Here is a 22177-nt window from a genome sequence, read left to right on the forward strand (position 1 = left end):
AAGATGATTAAATTAGTCATCAATGAAAAAAGGGTTTCCTGTAGTGGGCTCCAGCTGTGATCCAGTCCTAGCTATGGCTGATCTGACCCCATATCCCACTTTCTGACCAGGTGTGAGCAGTGCCTAGGAAAGCAAATATTTGGGAGCAGCCTGCACACACTTCTGACTGCAGAGGCTGGCATCATGGGCACCATCTTCTCAATGGGTACTCTTCAGAGTCAAGCAGGGAGCAGGCCAGGACATTAGTAAGTTTGGCACTATCCCAGAAACTAAAAACGTTCAAAACACTTCAGCTGTAGGTAAAGAAAAGACAACATCACAGAGAAGTTCCAGATCTACTCTTCAATCAAAATAAGGGAAATGGTGTGACAGAGTCCTCCCTTTGTTACTGAAAGGTGCTTTCACACTACTGAAAGAAGTATGTGATGCTCTACCTGTAAGGCATGGTACTGGATTTTACACTTAAAAAAGAATAAAATTTTGCATACAAACTTCACTGAACAGAGATAAAACATTTACATAAGGCTTTTTCCATTTCCGTTACTCATTCTACAATCAGACATAACCTACAGATCCAAAAGACTTCAGGCCCAGTATATGCCACCAAGGAAAACTTACTTTTAGGCAGATCTCCAGTGCTTGAAGCTGAAACTGTTCTGCTCCTGTCGTGAGATGGGCTGCTCTCCTCTCTTTCAGTTACAGTAGATCCTTCAGAAACAGCAGAACCACAAGCTACAGACTCTAGAGCCCCAGAGAACACTGAAGCTGAAAATTCAGAGAACTGTGACTCAGGAATTTTATGACGTCCATTTGGCAATTCACCATTAAACTGTTCATAGGAGCTGCTATAAGAGTAATCACTTTTTGCATTTGGCTCATCAAGATTATACTCCTCTGGATTTGGACATTCTTCCTCTTCCTCGTCTTCATCTTCAATCTGTTGTTCCAATAGGAAAGGGCCATTGACAATATGGCCATTTGTTTTGGGGGATTCTATCCACTTAGGGTCTGTAGGGTCATTGTTGACAAGTTCCTGCTCAACATCGTCATCTTTTTCAGTGTTTTCTTTCTCTGTGTCTTCTTTTTCATCCTGATCTTCTGCCTCACCTGAAAAATTTTAGTGAGCAACATCTTAGATCACATATCCACACATCATTTTGAAATTAGGCATTCCTAACTTTTAACTCTTCAGGAAGTACTTATCTTCTAACATAGCACACAAGGCAACTCTAAATATCACTGGAACATGCAAAGAGTTTAAAATCTAAATTAAAGGCAAGAGAAGGATCTAATAGGGCTGCTGGAAAACAAACAAAAAAGAACAATGTGAAGTGGTTCAGGATAGTATAACCGAGGGAACAATTCAGAAGAGAAGAACGTTATGAATGGAAGATAAGTGGTTTTAAAAGCAAGCACTACAAATTTACAACTCTGTCAACGTCAAACAGGGATTCATCACAGAGGCAGGAAAATTCACAGTATAAACAGACCCAAAAAAAAGACAGTATTACATCTCTGTCAGAACTCTAAAGAGCTGACAAAAAAACACAGGAGCTAGAAAACGAGTTAAACCCTAATAATTATGCTCCAAACCACAAATATTAAACAAGAATTTGTGTTTGGCAACTCTGTTCAATGCGTTAGATGCAATACTGTAATTACTTTCCCCTCTGAAACAGTAAATTCTAGATCAATAAAAGCAGCTGACACTAACCATCATCATTTCCAGGTTCTTCATCTACAACCTCTTCTAGATCAGCTGTTTTTAGTTTCACCTCTGGGTGGTACTCATCTTCTTGCTCATTTGATGGTACAGCTGAGGTTACGTTTTCTTCTATTTTTTTCCTTTCAGCTTCTCGCTCTAGTTCTTCTATTTCCTGCAGGCGTTTTTCTAACAGCTCTGCTTGCCTCTTCTGTTTTTTCTTCAGTTTTTTCTTTTTGTTTTTGGATATTTTTCCAACCTGCAATATTAATAAAACAAAATAAAATTTTAAAAAAAGAAAAACTGAACACTTCCTCTCAAGGCATTCTAGACCAAAAACATGCAGTGTAACTACTTTTTATTTGAAAATACTGGATGTCAATTAATACAGTAAATATACTGTTTTTTTTCCATTTTATATATGAAAAAACTTAGACCTTTGTCTAACCATGGTTACATGAAATAAAAAAAACTATCAAAATCTTACATAGCTATACAAATATTTTTACATGGTTGTTTACTAGACTTAAAAGCAAAATACATCTAAGATGACACTGTAAAATTCCTATAATCTCAACTAGCACAACAATTTTAAACTTTAGTCTAGATCAACAGATGATATGATTGTACGTGGAAGATATTCTGCTATCACATCTGCTATACGTTATATATCTTACATGCTTATCTGCTGTAAGCTATATACATGATCTCTGTACAATGCAGGTAAATGCTCAGAGAAAGTATGCAGAGAAAAATTATACGAGAAACCTAGAGAGAATGAAAATGGTAAAGAATTTTAAATGAACACTGTGCTGTTCAGCTTTTTCCCTGTAAAAGGAAAGCAGCTTTATTCTTCCTTTCTGGTCCAAAACATATGAATCACAAACAACAGATGGCCATCATGAAAAGTTTCACATTTTATATAACATAAGGACTAGCAACCCCAGGTATAACAACAAAGAAAAAATTATCGAGAGATCTGAGCTAAGACTGAAACAATTTATTATATTTTAATTGAATTCTGACTTCTAATTTTACTCCTTGATAAATTAGCTCTATCCAATTTCCATCCATCATTCAGATACCACTAAGAAATCCTCATACAAGTCAAAAATAAACTACAGGCAACAAAGAGAAATATTCTTTTCTTAAAGGTTTGTCTGTAAATTCTGTTGTCTTCAAAACAAACTATGTTACAGTCAAAATTAGCTAATTTGATGATCCTACTAAATTTCATACATGTTGTATGCTTATTTAAGTTATATACAGGTTTTGTACACACAAATGTAGAAAGCAGGTTTGACCTTAGGTACTACTAAACATCTGTATTATCAGTGGTTCCTTGCTATAAGTGTATGACAAAAAGATCTTTGAAACCTCATGAAAAAAAAACTCCCTTTTAAGACCTGGCTGATTAAGGCCTTGAAGTCCTTAAGCTATCTGCAGTGCCTGATATTTAGTGCATGCATGCATTGCTGTCAGGATTTGAACTGACTGGATTATTCTATGAGCGATGAAAATGGCAATGCTTAACTTCCTCTGACACAGCTACAGAACTGTAAGTCTATGAGAATTTCCATCAGAGAAAGGTGCTGAAAACTGGTAAGGCCAAAGACATTAAAATAAAAACATTTTCTGAAACATAAAAGCTTTATTCAAAGGAAGCCTTTAAAAAGGGTAGACGCTACCAGAAGTCTAATAGTTACTAATACTACCAGAAACACAGAAAATAAGACAGTTAATTCAAATTAGATATCAATACTTACAGGCTTTTGTTGTGGAGCTGTACTCACTAGAAAGAAAAAAAACAATTTTCAATATACATTTTTACAAGAACAACTCTATAAAATCAGAAAGTTGTAGAAATTATTTGAAAACATTCTGAACTAAATTATAGGGCAATGATTAAAAATCGTATTTTTAGCTTTTTTTTTTTTTTCCTACGCTCTTTACAAGTGCCTCCTGCCTGAAATCATTTGATGTCACCATTAGAGAATCTGGAATTGGAAGGAACTAGCATTAATTGCTGTTCACTCTGTTGAGGCTGGTTAATAAAAGTTAACAAAAGTCCAAAAGGGAAGTCTGAAACAGTAGAGTGGTCAGAAAACATTAGCTGACTGTAGTCACAAATGAAATGTTTGCAGTCAGCTGATTGATCAGGTGTAGATAGCTTTTAAATAGTCCAGGGAGACTCAAGACAGATGACTACTGTGTCACACTGAACAGGAAAGTCACATTTCTTGCCTTTTGAAGCGGAGTACACTGATGGGATTGTAAGTATGAGTAAGTGCCTGTGGCAAAAAGCTCTACACCACAGAAAAAGCATCTCCAGTGTGTACCTCTTCCTAAGCATGTCTCAGGTAGATAGCATCAACAGCTAGGTTTGATGTGATTACAGTAATGACTGCAAAAATGCACAAAGAATACAAGCCACACACACACACAAAATTAATAAGGGAAACAGGAGCAAAGTAAAAGTGAGAAAGTGGAACTGAACGGGGGAGGAGAACCACTCACAAACTTCTTCAGACTCACAGGCATATGGCAATTAACAAATACAAAGTGAAAAATGGAGACAGTTGAGAGTTCTCTAATAGATTCTGCTCCTGCTGCTAGGTTCAGGGGAAAAAAACAACGCTTGTACATCCCTGAAAGAGCAATGTTTTCAAAAAAATTCTTACACTTGAGTATCATCACTTCTCTGAAAAGTGCAATTTTGCAGAACCTATACTTGAAATGCTGTAAAGAAAACACATCTTCATCTCCTGTGTGGAAAGTCATACATTTAATTGCAATTTGCTAAGAACAAACTGTGATAAGAATTCATCAATGTATTCCTTAACATCGTGTTTATTTTAATGCCAGGAAGCAATATCAGGCTACATGAACGAAATCAAGTTCCCTCCCACACAAGTAACACCCAGCCTTTAGCTACATGATCACGCAGTATGTAAAATCCAATACAATATATTAATGATATATTTTTGCATGTCAACATATCTAACACATATAATACTGTGAAACAGCACAATCATTTTTAGCTCGACAAAAAAATCACATTCAGTCAAAGACAGTCTAACAAATGATGTTGAAAAGAAAGTGCTTTAGGAAATCTTAAAAGTCTGTAAATAATTGGCTACAGTGGAAAAAATTATGGCTTTGACCACAATTGTTCCTGATATAGAAGGTATTTTTACTATATCTCAATGATTTTAATCTATAATGTATTTTCCAACAACATTACAAAGATCTTTAAATGTTGTTATTTCTCCACTGCCTGCAGCTGATGTGCTGGATTACCAAATAAATGGCAACCATGCCACTAAAGATCACTGGAAAAGCCACGTTTCCTTTTTGTTTGTCTTTACCGATGGCTGTGAGGTCCTTTATTTTGGTTTCTCCTAGCTGAACGTAACATACTGTTCCCTTCACAGTTCTTGGCAAGTTTAACAAAGTATTTCACATACAGAGAGCTAGGAATAAGAGCTGATCACAAATTCAGTCAGGTACAAAAAATTCTATTATCAAGAATGAAAAAATGGACCATAATATTTGTCACTGCATTCTGAGAATAAAGTTATAGCCAACTAGAAGGTAGGTAATTTCAAATGCACACTGATGAAATTCTAACAGAATTAGACTTGTAAGTTAGATAAGGTTATTAATTATTGCCATCGTTAAAAATGCAAAGCTCCACTGCAGATAAACCTCATTAAAGGTTGCAAAGTGAGTCTTTGTTCCAATAAATCAGGGACTCCAAAAACCTGAACACACAAAACTGAGAAGAAAGCACTCCTTCTGAGCTTTCCAGAGCATCAATAAGAATGAACTAGAGGTACATTTTCAGATGCAATTCTTTACAACGTTAATATTCATTAAATAAAACTGTTGGCATTAATTTATAGAGACAAATTTACTGAATTGCATTTAAACATACTATCATACCTGCTGAGCCAGAGGGAGGAGGAGCACCAGCTTTCTGCCACTCAGTAGCTTCAGCAGCCATTCGACGAACATAGGCATCATCCACGCACATCAGAATGTTTTCTGGCTTAATATCTGTATGAATGATCTTGCACTTGCTGTGGAGATAATCTAAACCTTGAAGTACCTAATTGCAAAAGGAATTTTTGGAAATTTATTTTTATTAGCCAGAGCAAGTTAAATGTATTTACTGTTAGTAAAGAGATGTTCGAACTATTGCCAGCAGTCCATGCGTGGCCTGCCAGGATAATTTATTTAGCTCATAAACCCAATTCCAGAGATGTCCATAAGTTAGGTATTGGCTGGCTGAATGGTCTTGATGACGACAAGCTGCTCTCAGACCTTCTATTTCCCAAGTGCTTTTCTGTTGATCAGCACACACGTGAAAAAAACCTCAATAGGTCTTCCTTGGAAAACAGATTCAGGCTGCTCAGTCAGAAAGGCTGATTCTCACTAGTTTATTATTTAAAATGTTATTCAAAAAACCCACCACAAGTACTATATACTATAACTGAAATCTGCGTTGTGAATAACCTTAATAAATAACAATTGATTATTGTAAAAAGCAGGAAGGGGAATGTTTGGATTAAATGTTTACTATAACTTTCCTTAGAAGTGCAATAGTAATTCAGCTTTTAATATGATCAAGATGTCACATAAGGACTTGTCTACCTGTATTTGCTACATGGATTTTTCCACTAGTCTTTCATATTCTCTGGAGGCAAATTCTGCTCGATCATATCAAACCTGCATATCCAAAGTCTTAAAAACGACTTCTGGGACTAAAATAAAAAGAATTTTTACACAATGAACTGTCTCTGATTCTGACTAGAACAGAAATACAACAGCTTATGTGGTTTTAAAAGTATTTTAGATGAGACCTAGGTATAATATAAAAGCCTTGAAAAAAGTAATTGACTTTCACAATTACTTTCACAAGTCAATTACTGCAATTAATCAGTACAGGATAAGATAAGAGGGTAAGCCAAGCTATTGCTAAAATAGGCTCCATAAATAAATAGGAAAAAAATCAGCGAGAAAGAAAAACCCAGAAACCTAACTGACCCCATGTAAAAGAATTCTTTGAATTTTTAAAGAATGTTCTGCAGCAGGAAGCAGACCTCCAGCCTCAGCTACAGGAACAGCCTGCCTTTCCAGATATTGCAGAAATAAATCAGCACATGCTAACCTCCCTGCTCTCAGGATCCCTTAAGACCAAACTAGCTAGGGTGAACTTCAAAAGCAAAGTGTGTTGGTTCAAAATAGCAGTAACAGAATACAAAGGTATGAGTACTGCCCAGTTCTGAGCTAGTTCCAGACGGGTATGTCCAGACAGCACACCAGGCAGCTCAGGTAAGAGAAAAACAGTGGCATGTGTATGATGTTTACACCCAGAAACACTTCAAAGCGCTTGGCTCTGTTCTGGAGCTAGCTTGGAACAGCAACCTTCCTGAAAAGCTTTCCATCATGCTCTTTATCTATAAAAACTGCATGAGCAAGACTCAGCATCGCTGCCAAAGGTATACCTAGAAACTGTTGCTTGCTTAACAACCTGGATTTTTTTCCCTGCAAATCCAAACTATGCCGGAGTATTTGCCAAAGCAATCAAAAGAACATGCAGTATTTCTCAAAGTGAGAAATGTTAAGGAAAGATTGGCTTATTCTAAGAAGACAGTTAGTGGCTAAGTGACTGCAATCTTTAGAAAAGACATTAGCAGCAACAACAACATAAAGTTTGATTACAATAGGCTTTTCTCTTCATCGCTATGGTACAGAGCATCTTAGGAATTACCATCAAATATCTGAGGACAAAATAAAGGATTCTGCAGTACATGAAAAGCCATGAACATTCAGAAGGAAAAGTATCTGTTCCACCGTGATGTGCACAAGTGGAATTATGTGAGAATAGATTTGCTGCTACCCACTTTATAAAGATAGCCTTTCCCCCTTTCATGTAATAGGGGTCCAGTTTTTTCCTTCATTTTGGCTGAAGATTCCCTTTTAGTAAAACAGAAAACATTATTTTTTACAATCACAATCAATTCTTTGACTTACTGTAACGACCATACTGCTAGAATTTTATAATTAGAAAGAATGCTCTTAGCTAGCTTAAAAAGTGGATCAGACTGCTTTATCATAAAAGCTGGAAGTGTGTTATACCACCACACCAGTAAAGAAATGTATACTGCTAGTGTGACTCTGAAAACACAGGACGGCTCCTGTTATTACAATTAGAAATGGGAATTACAAAACTGTGCATTTTCCCTGCTAAATGTCACATGGTTAGTTTCACATCAAGAAACTCTTTGTTATCATCTGCAGTGTCTATTTAAGATTCACTTTTCTTCTCTCTCTTTATCGTTCAGGGAGCCACATCACATTAACACATTTACTGTATTCTAGATGCAAAGCAAAAGAGAAAATTTTCATTGATCAATTACATGATGCTGGTTTTAGCTTCTGTTTCAGAACACGATCCTTTTATAGATTTTTATAAACCCTTTTATAGACTGACGCTATATATTTTACAACCCAAAATAAGGATTCCAGAATTAAATCTGCACTGCCAACCATCTTCACTGCAAAAAAAGGAAGTGTGGCAGCCAGCCCTTTTTCAATTCTATAGGGTCATCTCTTGCATGACATTTCATATAACTCTGCCTCAGGGGAAAAAAACTGCTCAAAATTGAAATGAAATTTCTTATTAAGAAACTCAGCTCTCTGCTGCATTTTAAAATAAACCTTAATTTTGTCCCAGCTGAGTACTCAAAAGTACTCAAAAAAGAACAAAAATATTTTCCAACTCGTAGCATACAAAATTTCTTTTTCATTATAGCATGGAACTATAATACCTTTTAAAATCAAATGGTTTCTTTTCCTGAACACCAGTGCAATAATTGAATTTTCATATTCAAATTCCATAAACACGTTTTTAAAACATGCATGGCACAAGTTTTGCGATTTCAGTTGGAAGGAGATGGTGTTATTGAAACCCTCTCCATCTCAGCCATACCTGCTTCAAAGCTGAATCTAATTTAAAAATCAGATCCAATCCAGTTCACTTTTGACCATTTCCCATGATGCAGGCTTCAAACCATGACCTATTCCAGCGCCTGACCACCCTCACTGCAAGTAATTTCCTCCTCATATGTAATAAGAATTTCTCTATTTGCAACTCACCTGCCTTGCCTCATCCTATCTCTGGGCACTGCCCCGAGGAGTCTGGCTCTGTTTTCTCTCTATTTGCTGAAGACAGTAAAGTCTTCGCCTTTCTTAGCCTTCTCTTAAAACTAAACAAACTAATTCTCCCAAGTCCTCACATACATGCTATGCTGCAGCTCCCTGATCCTCTTGGTGGCCTTCTACTGGACTCACTTCAGCAAGCCAACATCTTGTACTTGGAGCCCTAAACTGTACAGAATCCTGAAGGGCTAAAAACAGAGCCCTAATTCAGCTGCTTACGCCCATACTAATGTGAGTACATACGAGCTCAACCACTCGTACTTGCCCATCCTTTTGGAAGCACCTTTACCTGCCTGTTGCTGCACTCCAGGTGTCTGAGCTGTCCCACTATCGCTCTGTGCTCCCAGTGAGGTTATGGCTCTGCAACTGCACATGGATTTCTAACTCCAGCTCATTCTTTCCTGTGCTTTATGCATTTGTAAAAGCCACTCGACATAGGTCCCCAGTCTGAGGAAAAACTGAGAGCCTTCCCCATAAAGCCATCCTTAAGGCAGCTCCTTGCTGATCTCCCTTCTCACTGGGTTCTGGTCACCATCCCTGAAGACCCCACCTGAAAGTCCTCTTCTGCTAGGTTCCCACCTTCCTTTCACAAAGGAATCAGCTTGGATCCATTCCTGTTCCTGCCAACAGGCACTGTAACAGAGGTAAGAGCTGCAGGAGGCAGCTCCTAAACCTGGCTTTGCTGCTCAAGCCAGTGTATAAAGAAAGTACATTGCAAATTCCCATGTTTTGGCCAAACTCCAGGACAATGGGGCAACCAAACTGAAAACATTCCAAACAAAGAAAAATACGAAGTATAGCAGAAGCAGTGAATATTTATATGCACATATTAATACAAATACACAGTCCTGTTCCTTAGCACACAGCTCAGTTCAGCCCTGCGTTAGTACCACTCCTTATTTCTAGCATCTGAGCCTCCTGGTTGTACAGAAATTAAGGGACCTACAATTTCAGCTCCATCCTAACAGCTTTGTCAGGCAGGGCATTTGGCTAATTCTGATTAAAGAGCTGAGAGACTGATATTCACCAGATGACATATAATAAAATTTTCAAAGAAAATAACTACTTCAATAGACAGCTTATTAACAAAATAGAGGTAATGCTGATGAAAGGCAATACAAATTACTTAAGTGACAAACTGAAAATCTTTCTTTGATCACTGGTAGGTATTAACTACATATGGATTAACAGTATACATAAAATCACAGAGATGTACGATTTTGCCTTGTTGAGACACCATTTCTCCTTACAATAACCTCTCAGCAATTCAGTTTTCACAGCTACTGCAAGGGAACATGTTTTAGAAGAATGTCTCCCAGTGAAATGTTCTGAACTGTTTCATCTGGTTAGGCCTTTGACTCCACAAGAATTTAAATATATGTAGGTAGTTTTCAAAAACGGATTCTTTTAGAACTGTTTTTTTCAGAGAGAAAATTTGTGTTCAGTTTTATAACAACATATTACTTCCCAGTGTCCTGATGTTTTATTTCCAGAACAGCTTATTAAGAAGCGTGACATACTGATGATTTTGTTAACTAAAACTGCAATTGAATATGAATACACCTACATCTATGAAAAAGACTCATTGTTTCAGCGTTTTATTTTCTATAACATCTCAGGAAACTGCCTTATCAGTGGGATATCTTTATAAAAATAATACAGTAAGGAGAAATGCAAGCTACCAAGGAAAAGGCTCTTACAAACCTTACCAATAAAATTATCTAATCTCAGATACCATTGGTAAGAATTCATTTGAAATATCACCATTCTAACCCTCAAACGGTTAACAATTTTGGAAGAAACAAATTAAAGAAACTATAACATTACCAAATCTTACCTGTCGAATTATACTTTTTACACAACGGATGGGAAGGCCTTGATAATTGGACTTGATTATCCATTTTAGGAGATGATGTCCAAGTACTTCGAAGACCATACAGACATCTGGGATTTGATTAAGGATAATTTCCAAGTAAACTTGTTAACAAGATGAACCACAGACATATTTTTGCATATTGACTAAAGCAAAAAACATCTTGTGAGAAAAAAGTTCCCCCTAAACTGAACAAAAAACAGTACATGCTTTGGTACTACATTTCAATTCTATATGAACAGGTACAAGAACAGTACCCAAATTAAAACATTCTAATGATGCAATTCTTGTCTGTTATTTCTGAATGTAACAACAGCATTAGGGCGAACACTGAAATGGCTATATGTAAAAAAAAAAATAAATTCATTTTTGTTTTCTTTGAAACAATTCAAAGTACTAATTTGCCCTATTACCTCTAGTTTCTAATAAACTTTAAGTGATTTGAATAGAAGGTTTGAACAACAGAAGACTGCAGCAACAGTGTTTTAAAACTGAACCACACTAAATATCTTTCTGACTAGGCTCAGTTGAAAAACACTTGATAAAGTCAACAAAGTAGCAAGAGACTGGATCTCTTAACCACCTACAGTTTTAACTGCAGAGGATAACGACAATTATCAAAGAATTTAGGTGCAAAGACAACTTGTAATTCAGAAGCAGCAATATGGAAAAAAAAATTAAATAGAATGCCAGAAAGTTTCATTTGACCCATGATCTTATCTGCCAATAGCAGATAATCAGGGAAGAGTATTGGAACAGAGCAAGATGTAGAAATTTCCAGTGATTTGTGGTTCAGGGACCTTTAAGTTAGAGCTTCTACACCTAATACACCTGGGTAAGTTATTTTTCTATTCAGAAAATATTCTAATATTCAAGTTAATTGCAAGTTTTAGCATCCATAACGTTCCAGCAAGAAATCATACAATCTGACAATACTGACTTAACCCTTAGACACAAACTGGGAATAACCTTACCATCACTGGAAATTGTAAAGAATGTTGAAATCTGAACTACATGACACTATAACCTTGCACAGAATAATGCAATACAAACGACAGAAAATGAAATAACTGATGGATTCTGCAGGAACATCTCATAGAAATTAGATCCTCTCTTTCTCCATTCATAGGGAACCACACTGTTAGGGGAGAAATCTTACCTAACTTATCAGTGTTTTCATTAACCAGTTTCTTGGTGATGATCTTAATGTCACTGTCTTAACTTGAGTAAAAATGAAACTTACTTTGCCTATGGGTCTAACACATCCTTTTCAAGCACCTAACCCATATGAATAAAGCTATGTGAAATTTTGAAATCTACATCCCCAAGATGGAGTTGGACTGAAAGATAAAATCCCTTAAGACTGGGCTTTGTACTTTGTGAAGAATTTTGATTCACTTTGATTGCTGCTATATATTCTTCTCACTCGATGTTCCTCAACTCCTATATTAGAAGAGATCATGAATAGTCATTTCCCAATCATGTTAATCAGCCTACTCAGTTCCATTCACAAGAGGAAACAGTTTGGTTTACTTTACCATCCAAGCATCCGATGACAAGAAGTCACTAATAAAGCACAGAGCCATCAGAGAGGATGAGCAGAGCATGTTAGCACTCCAGGGCTTATTAACTTAGCCCACGCGGGGAAGTTGCAATGCTACAGAAAGACAGCAACACACATTTCTGAAAGGCAAGACTCTGCAGTGTTAAATGAAATTTAGGACACCCGCCCACAGTCCTTCAGGCCACTGCTGCTGCAGACTCTCCAGTGCACATTCCTGCCATTCCTTGTTTTTACTGGCCTGTTATGCCTTGCCAGGAACCAGAAGAGGAAGGGATGTGGGGAAGTGAACAGCTGAGAGGCAAGCAAGGGGAGGACACAGAGAAGGAAGATGCGAGGAGGAATGGCAGAAGTAGACAGAGAAAAAGAGAGCCACAAGAAAGAGGAGTGAGGTATACCTGGAAAAGATTCCAGCATTTCACCAGGAGGATTCTGACAAACCCAAGGCAAGCTCAGTACTGGGGAGGCAAGCGGGATGGGGAAAAGACAAGCAGGACGCTCAGCATTTGGAGAAGATATGTCAAAATGTGACAGTTGTCTGATTCACTACTGTGACTTGAAGCATGTAAACTGCAAGCCAGCACGTCCACAAAGAAAAGCGTGGGGAAAGCTGTGCATCAATTATCAGGAAGCCAGCCTCGCAAGCCCCAGGATCATCCCACAGCACCAAGTGCCTGACAGATGAGTGTGTCCGAAGAGTTCTTCAGAAAAAAGAAAGCTGAAGCCCATGCTGCATACATGTCTCTTATGAAATGCTCTTTGAAGGGAGTCTGGAGAATATCTGAAAGGGGGAAATTTAGCAGAATAGTGAAAGTGAGAGTAATAAACATAACAATTATCAGCTGACAGCATTAAGTACTAAAAACCATTCTTTCCTGACCAGAATCCTGCATTAACTATCTATTTTCCTACAAACACAGCACAGGAATATTTAGAAATCTGATGAGGTTTAAAGACTAGTGAAACTAAATGACATAAAGCTTTGGTAACAACACAGAGCATGTCTGCATGCATCTCACTAGCTCCTGGGTTGCCAGCATTTAGGCCCTATGGCATTCAATTAATGCTGTATATTCTTTGAAGATAAATTTAATACAATTATCATAATACACGATCATGTCAGGAATGTTTCCTTCTTTATAGTCTCACTTGTATCTCCGAGCACTTGTTTCATTATGTGATTGTCTGAGTTTCTTATTAAAAATGTTTCCCTCAATCATTTATTAAGGCTCTAATGAGTATCCAGTGCAGATAAACGTAACAATCTACACTTACTGAAAACACTACAGTGCCCAAGTTCAGGAATTGTTATTTCCTCAAAAAAAATCTTGCAGTCTTCTTAAAATGTAGAAGTAGCTAAAAAAAATAAAATACTATCAGTCTAGTGTAGCATAGCACACATTGCTAAAATCTACATATATATAAACACTTCTTACAGCTCCTAGGAGAAGGGTGATTGTTTTCAGACACACAGCCACGGCAGTGGCTCTGCAAACTCACAGCCCTGTGCTACTTGGTTCTTGACAAGCTTCCCCATTTGCAAGCTCCACAACATTTTGTGGTATTGGCCATCTAAAGGATACATCAACCTCTCCTTTGTCTAACTTTTAAAAGTATTTCATAATCAATAATCAAACCTCTATGAAGCATATGTTGTTTTAATTTACAAGCAAGGAACAGATATTTAGTGACTTGCCCAAAGAATGCCAGAAACAATACAGCATGAAAAAATCTCAAATTGCTCTCTCAAACTCTTCAACTCAGTAACACCACTGTAGCACTACAATGGCTTTTTTTAAATGGAAACCACTAACAGCAGAACATTAAAAACAGTTACTTGATCCTTCCCTCCCTCCCAAAAGGATATACACCAAAGATTTTTTTTCCCTAGAAGCAAAAAAGGACTTGATCAAATAACCAATGCAACCAAATTCTGATCAAACTAGTAATGTGATTCAGGATGCACAAACTGTTTTACAGGAAATCTCAAAGCTGAAGATATTAGCTATCATATTTTCACTGGTGACTAGGACTTTGACAGACCTAGTCAAGGATCTACTAAGGTAAAACTGAAACAGAATAAATCAGTGTCAGCTATCCAGTGTTAATCCACTAACACGAAGTTATCTGAGCCCATGTTACACTAATACATGACCTCTCTTGGCTTTGTGAACCTACATGCTGTATCTCCAAAAGAGTTCGGATATGCTTTTATATACTATCGCTAACAAAATTTATTCTTCATACTCAGAAACAGCTTTTACCTTTAATACAGATGTTTACATACCTGTGAATCTCATCAGTAACATAAGAATGATACTGGGAAACTGCTCCCTTAAACAGGTAAGAATTACTTCCTCACATAAGTATGAGTACATTTTCTTATTCCCTGTTTCATATTAGTGTTTTACGATGAAATCAGTAAGTCGAAAATCTCTGATTTCTAAAAATAACTTTAATTATTCTTCAATAGCACAGTTGTCAACTGAAGAGCTGAAGTGCTTTGGTGACATTATTTTTTAATGAACACAGTTAAGACTATAGAGATATTTATGCAGTACTTCTCAGCAAGCATCTCAGCTCATAGATGACAACCTATTTTATACAGCCCAGCAGCACTGAGAAATCCCAACCAGGGTTCTTTGCCTCATTGTGTTAAACAACTTCTTTGATCACAAATCGTTTATAGTCAATTTGAAATGACTGCTAGCACCTGTACAGTTTCTTTTAATTCATGCTAATGTGATGATATGATAAAACCCACAAAAAAAAGCAGACTGTGCTGACTTCACCTACACTTAAGTAGCTTTCTACCAAGGTAGCTGACCAGTGAATCATCAGGAAACAAATATGGAAGAAAGGGGAAGCTGTTAAAATCCCATTCCACAAATGAGAATACTTGTCTCTATACTCACTTTTCTCACAAAAAACCCAAAGGCTAACTGATGTCAAGAAACAGATGGGTAGCATGAAAACTGTTTGCACACTTCTCCCTGGAAGGATGCTTTCCAATGGGCTTTCGAACTTACTGGAGGTCACCTCCTAGATTCCTCTCCTAAAGAACTAGAGCTAGTGAAGAGTAACTTAACCTAATTTGCTAAAGACTGAAGGCACATCACCAAACTCAATTTAGTCTTAAGCTCTCTAAAGCAAGAACTGTCTCTGTTTAGTAGTGTGATACCATGAATAATGAGGTCTGTTATTAGGCCTCCAAGACACAATCACACAAATAAATACCAGTTGTAACAATAAATGAAAGGACAGTAATATAATAAGCTGCTAAAACATCTAATACAGTTAGCAAAGACAATTGCCTTTAGTTCAACTAAAAAGTCAAATGTATTCATAGACCCCAGATTTTCCCTAAGAACAATATTCAGACATACATATTACTTTGTCTCCCTCTCTCAAAACATAAGAAAAGCCTTTAAAACCGTTGCCAAGAAATAGAGGTCATGTGGCCAAAAAAGGATCACGTAAACCAGAAAGTGATGCTCCCTGCCCTCACAATTCTCAGAAGAAAATAGCAATCAGCTTCTTCATGACACTGACTCTTTCTCCTTACTACTCAAGGGTAATACATATTTATTGTAAGCCTCACCTTCTACAAATCTTTTCAGTAGAAGATTTCTAAATAAACTTATATTCTCCAGTTCTAGTAGACCATGGCAGGATTGTCTTTCTTTTTTTTTTTTATTATTTTGCATTATTTAAAAAATGTAAGCTATTTTACTCCAGTGAGTGCACTAAACACTGGACTACTCTGCATCTGCACACATGCTGATGTTTGTACACTACAATTTTAAACTAAGACTAATTAAAAATATCCAGAACTAAGAGATTACTTATCTCATTAAATCATTTTTAATGAAGTTGCAACATTTTCAAAAGGATACGTATTCCGTTCATTCCAGAAATTTTGAAGTCATCAATTAGCTGTACAACCATATCTTTGTTGGGATCATTAGGGTCACTTTCACGAACCTAAACCAAGAGTGCAAACACTGATATTTTAGGAAAGAATTCACATTAAAATACTAATTATTTAGCTTTCAATATGAAACGATGTTTTGGAGCTTCAGAAATCATGGTAACATAATAAATTAGCTATTTAGAAAAAAAGATGTAGAAAGTTTAAAAACAATATCCCACTACATTTTTTTAATTTGTTACTACTATCATGATTAGTACTGAACACTACTGAGTGAGCGATACTTACACATTTGAGTAACTTTATTTCATCCAAGGCTGTCTCTGTGTAATGCTGGGCACTTTTTACAACTTTCATTGCAACAAACCTTTTTCCCCTTGAAAATAAAAAATAAAACCACTTTCAAAACATGCTCTGAGCTAAAATAGACACATTTTGAAAATTTGGAAATGTTAAATAGAATATTTCATAATTTCATGCGTTCTGGCAGAAAACTATAAAGCACTGAAAAGCAGCTTTTAACAACATTGTGTTAACGACCTCATTTATTGAATATTTTATCTCCTTCACGCTAATGTCTTTAGAAGAGCTATATTTTTTCATTAATGATACAACAGAAATAAAAACATTAGCTTACTCTCACACATTCAAGACAACATGTAAATTCAATAAGCAAAGCTAATTTGTCAAAGAAAACAGTTACACATATTCTGAGAGGTTTTATAAACGATGGACTTAACCAAAGGCAAAATAATAATGCAGACGTTTTTCTGCATTATGAAAAGGATAGCACAAATTTACATAGCTTTATCATGCATGCAAAATAAAAGTTACTGTAAACAGAATAAAAAATGGATATAAATAGTTTACTTACTGCATATCCCAGCATAGCCAGACTGTGGAGAAGTGTCCCCATCCTAGCTTTCTAATAACATGATATCGGCCATTGAAAAGATCACCAATTTTCACTGGATGATAGCCTCCTTTAATGAAAATAAAAAGTAGAAAAAAGAATATTCAGAAAACAAACAGTATTTTTCAGTTCAATTAATTCCTGTAGTATAAATTTTCCCTTTCAAATTGTCCTGTACTATAAATAGGAAGTCTAAAAAAAATTTACTCTAATGTTAAAAATACTGCCCTACTTGGCCTGGAGAGAAAATACTCATGCCCTGTACGTACTGTAGAGTTTATCTGTCCTTCTCTGTTACGGCTTTCATCTCTGGTAATGCCATCTGTTCAGAGTACAGGAAAGATCTGCGTTATTTCTTTATCATATTTGAATTTTCTCCAGTCAACATATTTTTGGATGAATGCAGACTCTCAACAGAGATCGTTTTAATTCCCATTTGCTTTCTACTAATAAAGGCAGCGATAAAATACTTCCTGAGAAAACATTACGAACGTCAAATTTATCGATGCTGTTCTGCTTGGCTCCTGACCCACAGCAGCAGCGCGTTTTCCCAAGCCTGAGGGTTTTATAGCGAGGAAACAGAGGGAGCAGGTAGCTACAGGCTTTGTCTAAGCTGCATTTGAACCCGCGTCTGCAGGCTACCTACCTGTTCTCCCCGCCGCAGTCCTGACTTGTGCCCCCACACACCTACCCAAAAGCCCCGCTGGCAGAAAGGCCAACCTGAGAGCAGGCTGGAGCTCAGGTTTCAGCACAGCGGGAAGAGGTTGCAAGAAGTAGTGTTGGTGTTTATTGCTCCACCGTGAAGCTTTTTATTTCCTTTGTATTTTAAGAGGTGTTCTTAAACGCCAGAAAGAGAGTGATCACATGAGATTATTATTCAGATCTTAAAACACTAAATAAACATTCACAATTTTGCCTAAATGCAAAGGAATAATACAGCTGCAGCCTGCAGCTCTCCAGGATGTCACCCATCTGTCAGCTGTCAAGGGATTATCTCCTCGGCTCTTGCTGGTCCTTCGTCATGTCACGCCCAACTGGCCTTTGGAAGAACCCTCACTTACTGATTATTCCACTTCAGATTTGGAAAATCTTAAGAACACTTCCTTTAGGTTGTTATATTTGTTTTGAAATACGCTGCAAATCTTGTTAGAACTGGTGCCCAGTTAACACAACAATGCCAATTTATTACTTAATTCCTTGGATTTAGAACGGGGAGTTGGCTCTTATCTGCTGCGTATCTGTGGAACAGCAGCAACAAATCCGGATATATTTATATCCTTTCTATGCTAATAACATTTTTTTCTTGCCCTAACAGAAGTTCAGGAGTTTATTTATGAGCTAGTCGCAAGGATTTCCAGAGCAGATGAATAAATTTATTAGAATTTTATGACAGAACTGTAAAGATTGCATATTTAACACAACTATAACGCTTAAATAAAATATTGATTTGAATGTCAGTATGTCTAAACAAACTCTAAAACACACAGCTATGGGATCTGTTCGGGGAGGTGCATCTCCAGGCTGAATTGGCTGCTGGCAAAGCTTGCCCAGAGCACCAGCCAAGAGCTGACCCGCCTGGCCCCGGCCCAGCCGCCGGGCTCTGGCACCTCCGCGCCGCTGGCACCACCTCAAGCACGGCCACAGCACCTGTGGGGCAGCCCAGCCAAGCTCTCATTTGGGCCAGGGCCGGTCTGGATCGAGTGGCAGCATGGTGACATGCAGGGAAAACCTCCCTGCTATCCTTAGGAAGGAAATGTTTGCAAAAGGCTTCCAGAACAACTCACCTAGCAATGTAACAAATACCTTCGTTTCCACAGCCGGGTTGTGCCAACTTAGTAAGAACGTGCAGCGTGCCCGTGTGGGAATTCCTCTCTTTTCAAACAAAAAAGCAGATCATTTTTGGAATGCCAGCCCAGATTTACGCCCCAGGAAATGGGATGTCCAGGCTTATTTAGAGTGAATGTTGACTACTATGCTTTCCACTTTGTTAGGGAAAAGAAACAGTACTGGGTACAACTGAAACCCAAGTCTCCTGTGTTTACATTATTCAAGAAATTCGCTGAATAAAGTCACACATACAAATTCATACTGATAGGAAGTAACCATAAAAAAACCTAAAGCACTAATTTGTGCATTTAACCATCCCTACAGTAACAGCTGAGGATGAAAATATTAAGAAAACTGGATGAATGTAATCATACTGAGACAGTTACTGACTGTTTTAAAACAATCAAAAAAGAATCTATTCCTCGGTAAATTCTTTCCGTTAAACTCTGCCCAGGATGATCAAGCGATAGATGTGAGAGGAAGGTGAAGGGAACAAATACAGCAATTCTACCTATCTGGTACTGAAAAGGCCTGCATTTGTGAAGCACATCAAGCCTGCTGACCTGACAGCAAGGATTGCTTAAAATGCTTCAAAAGTCAATTCAGTGTCGCAGTATCATTTCTTATTATTTTTGTCCTGCATATATCACTGCAAGAAACCAGTGAGATGTTAAGAAGCTGTATAGTCATTACTCCTTTTGCAAGCAGATATAGTCAGAAAAGCTGAGAAGAACGCAACACCTCGCTTTAACGTCTATCTGTGGTTTGCAAAACAGATTTTAAATTAAACAATAAAAGATTTTCTGAAATATTTTACTAACTTCTTAAATGCCTAGTCCTAGTAAATCGTTCCTGAGCACAGTTACATGGCTTCAGAAGCGTTTGAAATCACACACAACTTATGCAGCCTTTTGTACTGCAAGAAGGGTGTAACTCTGGGCCTTCAAACACATACAACAATGGTGAAGTTTGTGGGTTTTTTTCCCCACTCAACAAAATATTTGCTTTTTTTTTTTTTTTTTTTTTTTTAGCATGGTAACAGCATTAACTCTCAACTACGAAGAATTCAAGCACAGGTAAATGTGTGCTTCTAAGAACAATGTAGTTTATAAAACTGCCTTGCAAATCTGCCTCTGTGAAGACAGCCTTTGGTATATTTGTGCTTCAAAGGGTCAAAAACAATCAAGAACTTGTGATGGTTTCTTCCCAGCATAGACGGAAAAGAGAACTCCCTACAGAAGAAATCAAAGACACTGAAGTCAAGTCAATAAACAAGCTGACAAGTTATTTAGATAAAATCTATGCAGTGCAAGAACAATGACACGATGTATGTAAAAGCTGTGTTACTGTGGTCACTACAGCACTCTCATAACTAATTACAACACTACAACATGTGTGTATCCACTAACTAAATGTACACTTCACAAGGTATTTTCTACCCTCCTAAGTAACAGCAGGAGCAGTTTTGGAAATAATCAATAACTATTCCTGTAGGTGCTATTCCCTATTTCTGCTGCTAGGTCAGCAAGGTATTCATTTACAGGTTGTGCACAGCAGCACAGCTAAATGTACTTTAAAAATAGGTGTCATTTTATGATGAATGCAATTATTTAAGTTCTTCATGGTACAGAAGGTGCTTCCAAATAGCAACGACAAGAAAGTATCTATGCAAAATTAGAGTTTTGAGAAAAATTATGTAATCTTGCAAATACAATATTGGTATTTGAAAATATACAATGTGTAAGTGGTAGTGCTGATAACGTAACAAAAAGTCTGTTGTGCTATTCACTACAGCACACACACAAAGTCTCTCACACTGCTAGCTAGCTACAAGCACTCAAGAAAGAGGGTCAGAAAAAAATGAGATCATTATTCCTAAATGTCTCCTGAATGTATTGGTAATTGTGGCTGGCTAGTTCTATGTTTGTATAGGGAATTATTCCCTTTGTGAACTGGATGAATGGGAGACATCTCCAGGGGGCAAAGAAGATGATCAGAGAAGCAAAGAATTCCAATTACATCTATGACATGACAGACTCTTGAAAAAAAAAACCTCCAAGTGTTTCAAGGCATTTCAGAAAAGAAGAAAAAATAGCTTCATTGTCTAAGTACCCCTTGAAAAATCATGTAGTTGGAGTTTTGATATTTCCATTTCTTAAACAAATAAACATTTGAAAAGCATTTGATCTAAATTCAGTGCCATCGACAGAAGTCAGTTCACAGATTTAACCAGGCTCTGGAAGAAGGCCCAGGGGAACAAAGGTAGGTCTGCTTTACACAAGTGGCTGTTGGTGCTCTCCTTCGTATCAGGTGTCAATTCAAACTAATCCAATTTCCTGATTAAAAATACTATTTCAAGTGGCAACTATTTACTAGCCACTATGTAATGTGGTGAAGATTTGAGCCCAGCTCATAGTAACATATTCTTAAAAAAACATCTGTAATAGGCAATGGTAAATATAGTTAATAGATAAAACACTATATTTGTTAAAAATATTTATATACTATATACTCCCTCATCAAAACTGCCCTCCTATGAAATTTCAGACTGGGGCTGAGAATGGACTACATATGCTTTAAATCCTACTCAAAAATCCTGAGGGATTGCCACTTTGGAGATCAAATTAGGAAAAAAAGAGACACTCCAGTAAAACATGGTAATCTCCAAATATTTATCTTCTGCTCCACAAAGATATCCCAAAACAGGAAAACATATTCAAGCTAATAAAACATCTCTCCAAAAATCTGGAAATATTACATCCAAAACCATCCCAGCAATTCTTTACCAAATAACTGATTCATTCCCCAGACTGAATATGAAGTCTAAATGGCTCCAGATCCTCCCAGCCTTGCCGTTTGATTCAGACGCATATACAACACTGACCTTCCTGTCAAGTTCAACGACAGCAAGTAAAAAAAAAAAAAAAAAAAAGGAAGCTTACTGATCACTCTGACAGGAAATTATAGTTAAAAAATAGACAAATCATGCAGTGGAGCAACAAAAGCACTGTTCTCACAGAAACAAATGATTATGACATCCAAACAAACCAAAGCTCGAACCAATTTTTAGTACACTTCCATCAATTCACAGATTGAAGATTTCAAGAACACAGAACCACCTTCCAGCACACAGAAGTTGCCTT

The 22177-nt window shown here is 37.0% G+C and overlaps 1 protein-coding gene across 18 annotated transcripts in view; it reads right to left on the reverse strand.

Annotated features, from left to right (window-relative positions):
* The window catches only part of SRPK2 (SRSF protein kinase 2), a 150373-nt gene that overhangs the window by 20356 nt on the left and 107840 nt on the right, over window positions 1–22177 (reverse strand). For all 18 annotated transcript variants that reach the window (XM_038176239.2, XM_038176220.2, XM_072032498.1 and 15 more), the window contains 8 exons: window positions 17169–17277; window positions 16583–16670; window positions 16260–16347; window positions 10767–10873; window positions 5648–5813; window positions 3469–3494; window positions 1715–1961; window positions 619–1107 (listed from right to left, as the gene is read on the reverse strand). In XM_038176239.2, coding sequence (XP_038032167.1) covers window positions 619–1107; window positions 1715–1961; window positions 3469–3494; window positions 5648–5813; window positions 10767–10873; window positions 16260–16347; window positions 16583–16670; window positions 17169–17277 — 1320 coding nt within the window. The remainder of the gene's footprint in view (window positions 1–618; window positions 1108–1714; window positions 1962–3468; window positions 3495–5647; window positions 5814–10766; window positions 10874–16259; window positions 16348–16582; window positions 16671–17168; window positions 17278–22177) is intronic.

Source organism: Anas platyrhynchos, chromosome 1, assembly GCF_047663525.1.
Source record: "Anas platyrhynchos isolate ZD024472 breed Pekin duck chromosome 1, IASCAAS_PekinDuck_T2T, whole genome shotgun sequence".
Lineage (NCBI taxonomy): Eukaryota > Metazoa > Chordata > Aves > Anseriformes > Anatidae > Anas > Anas platyrhynchos.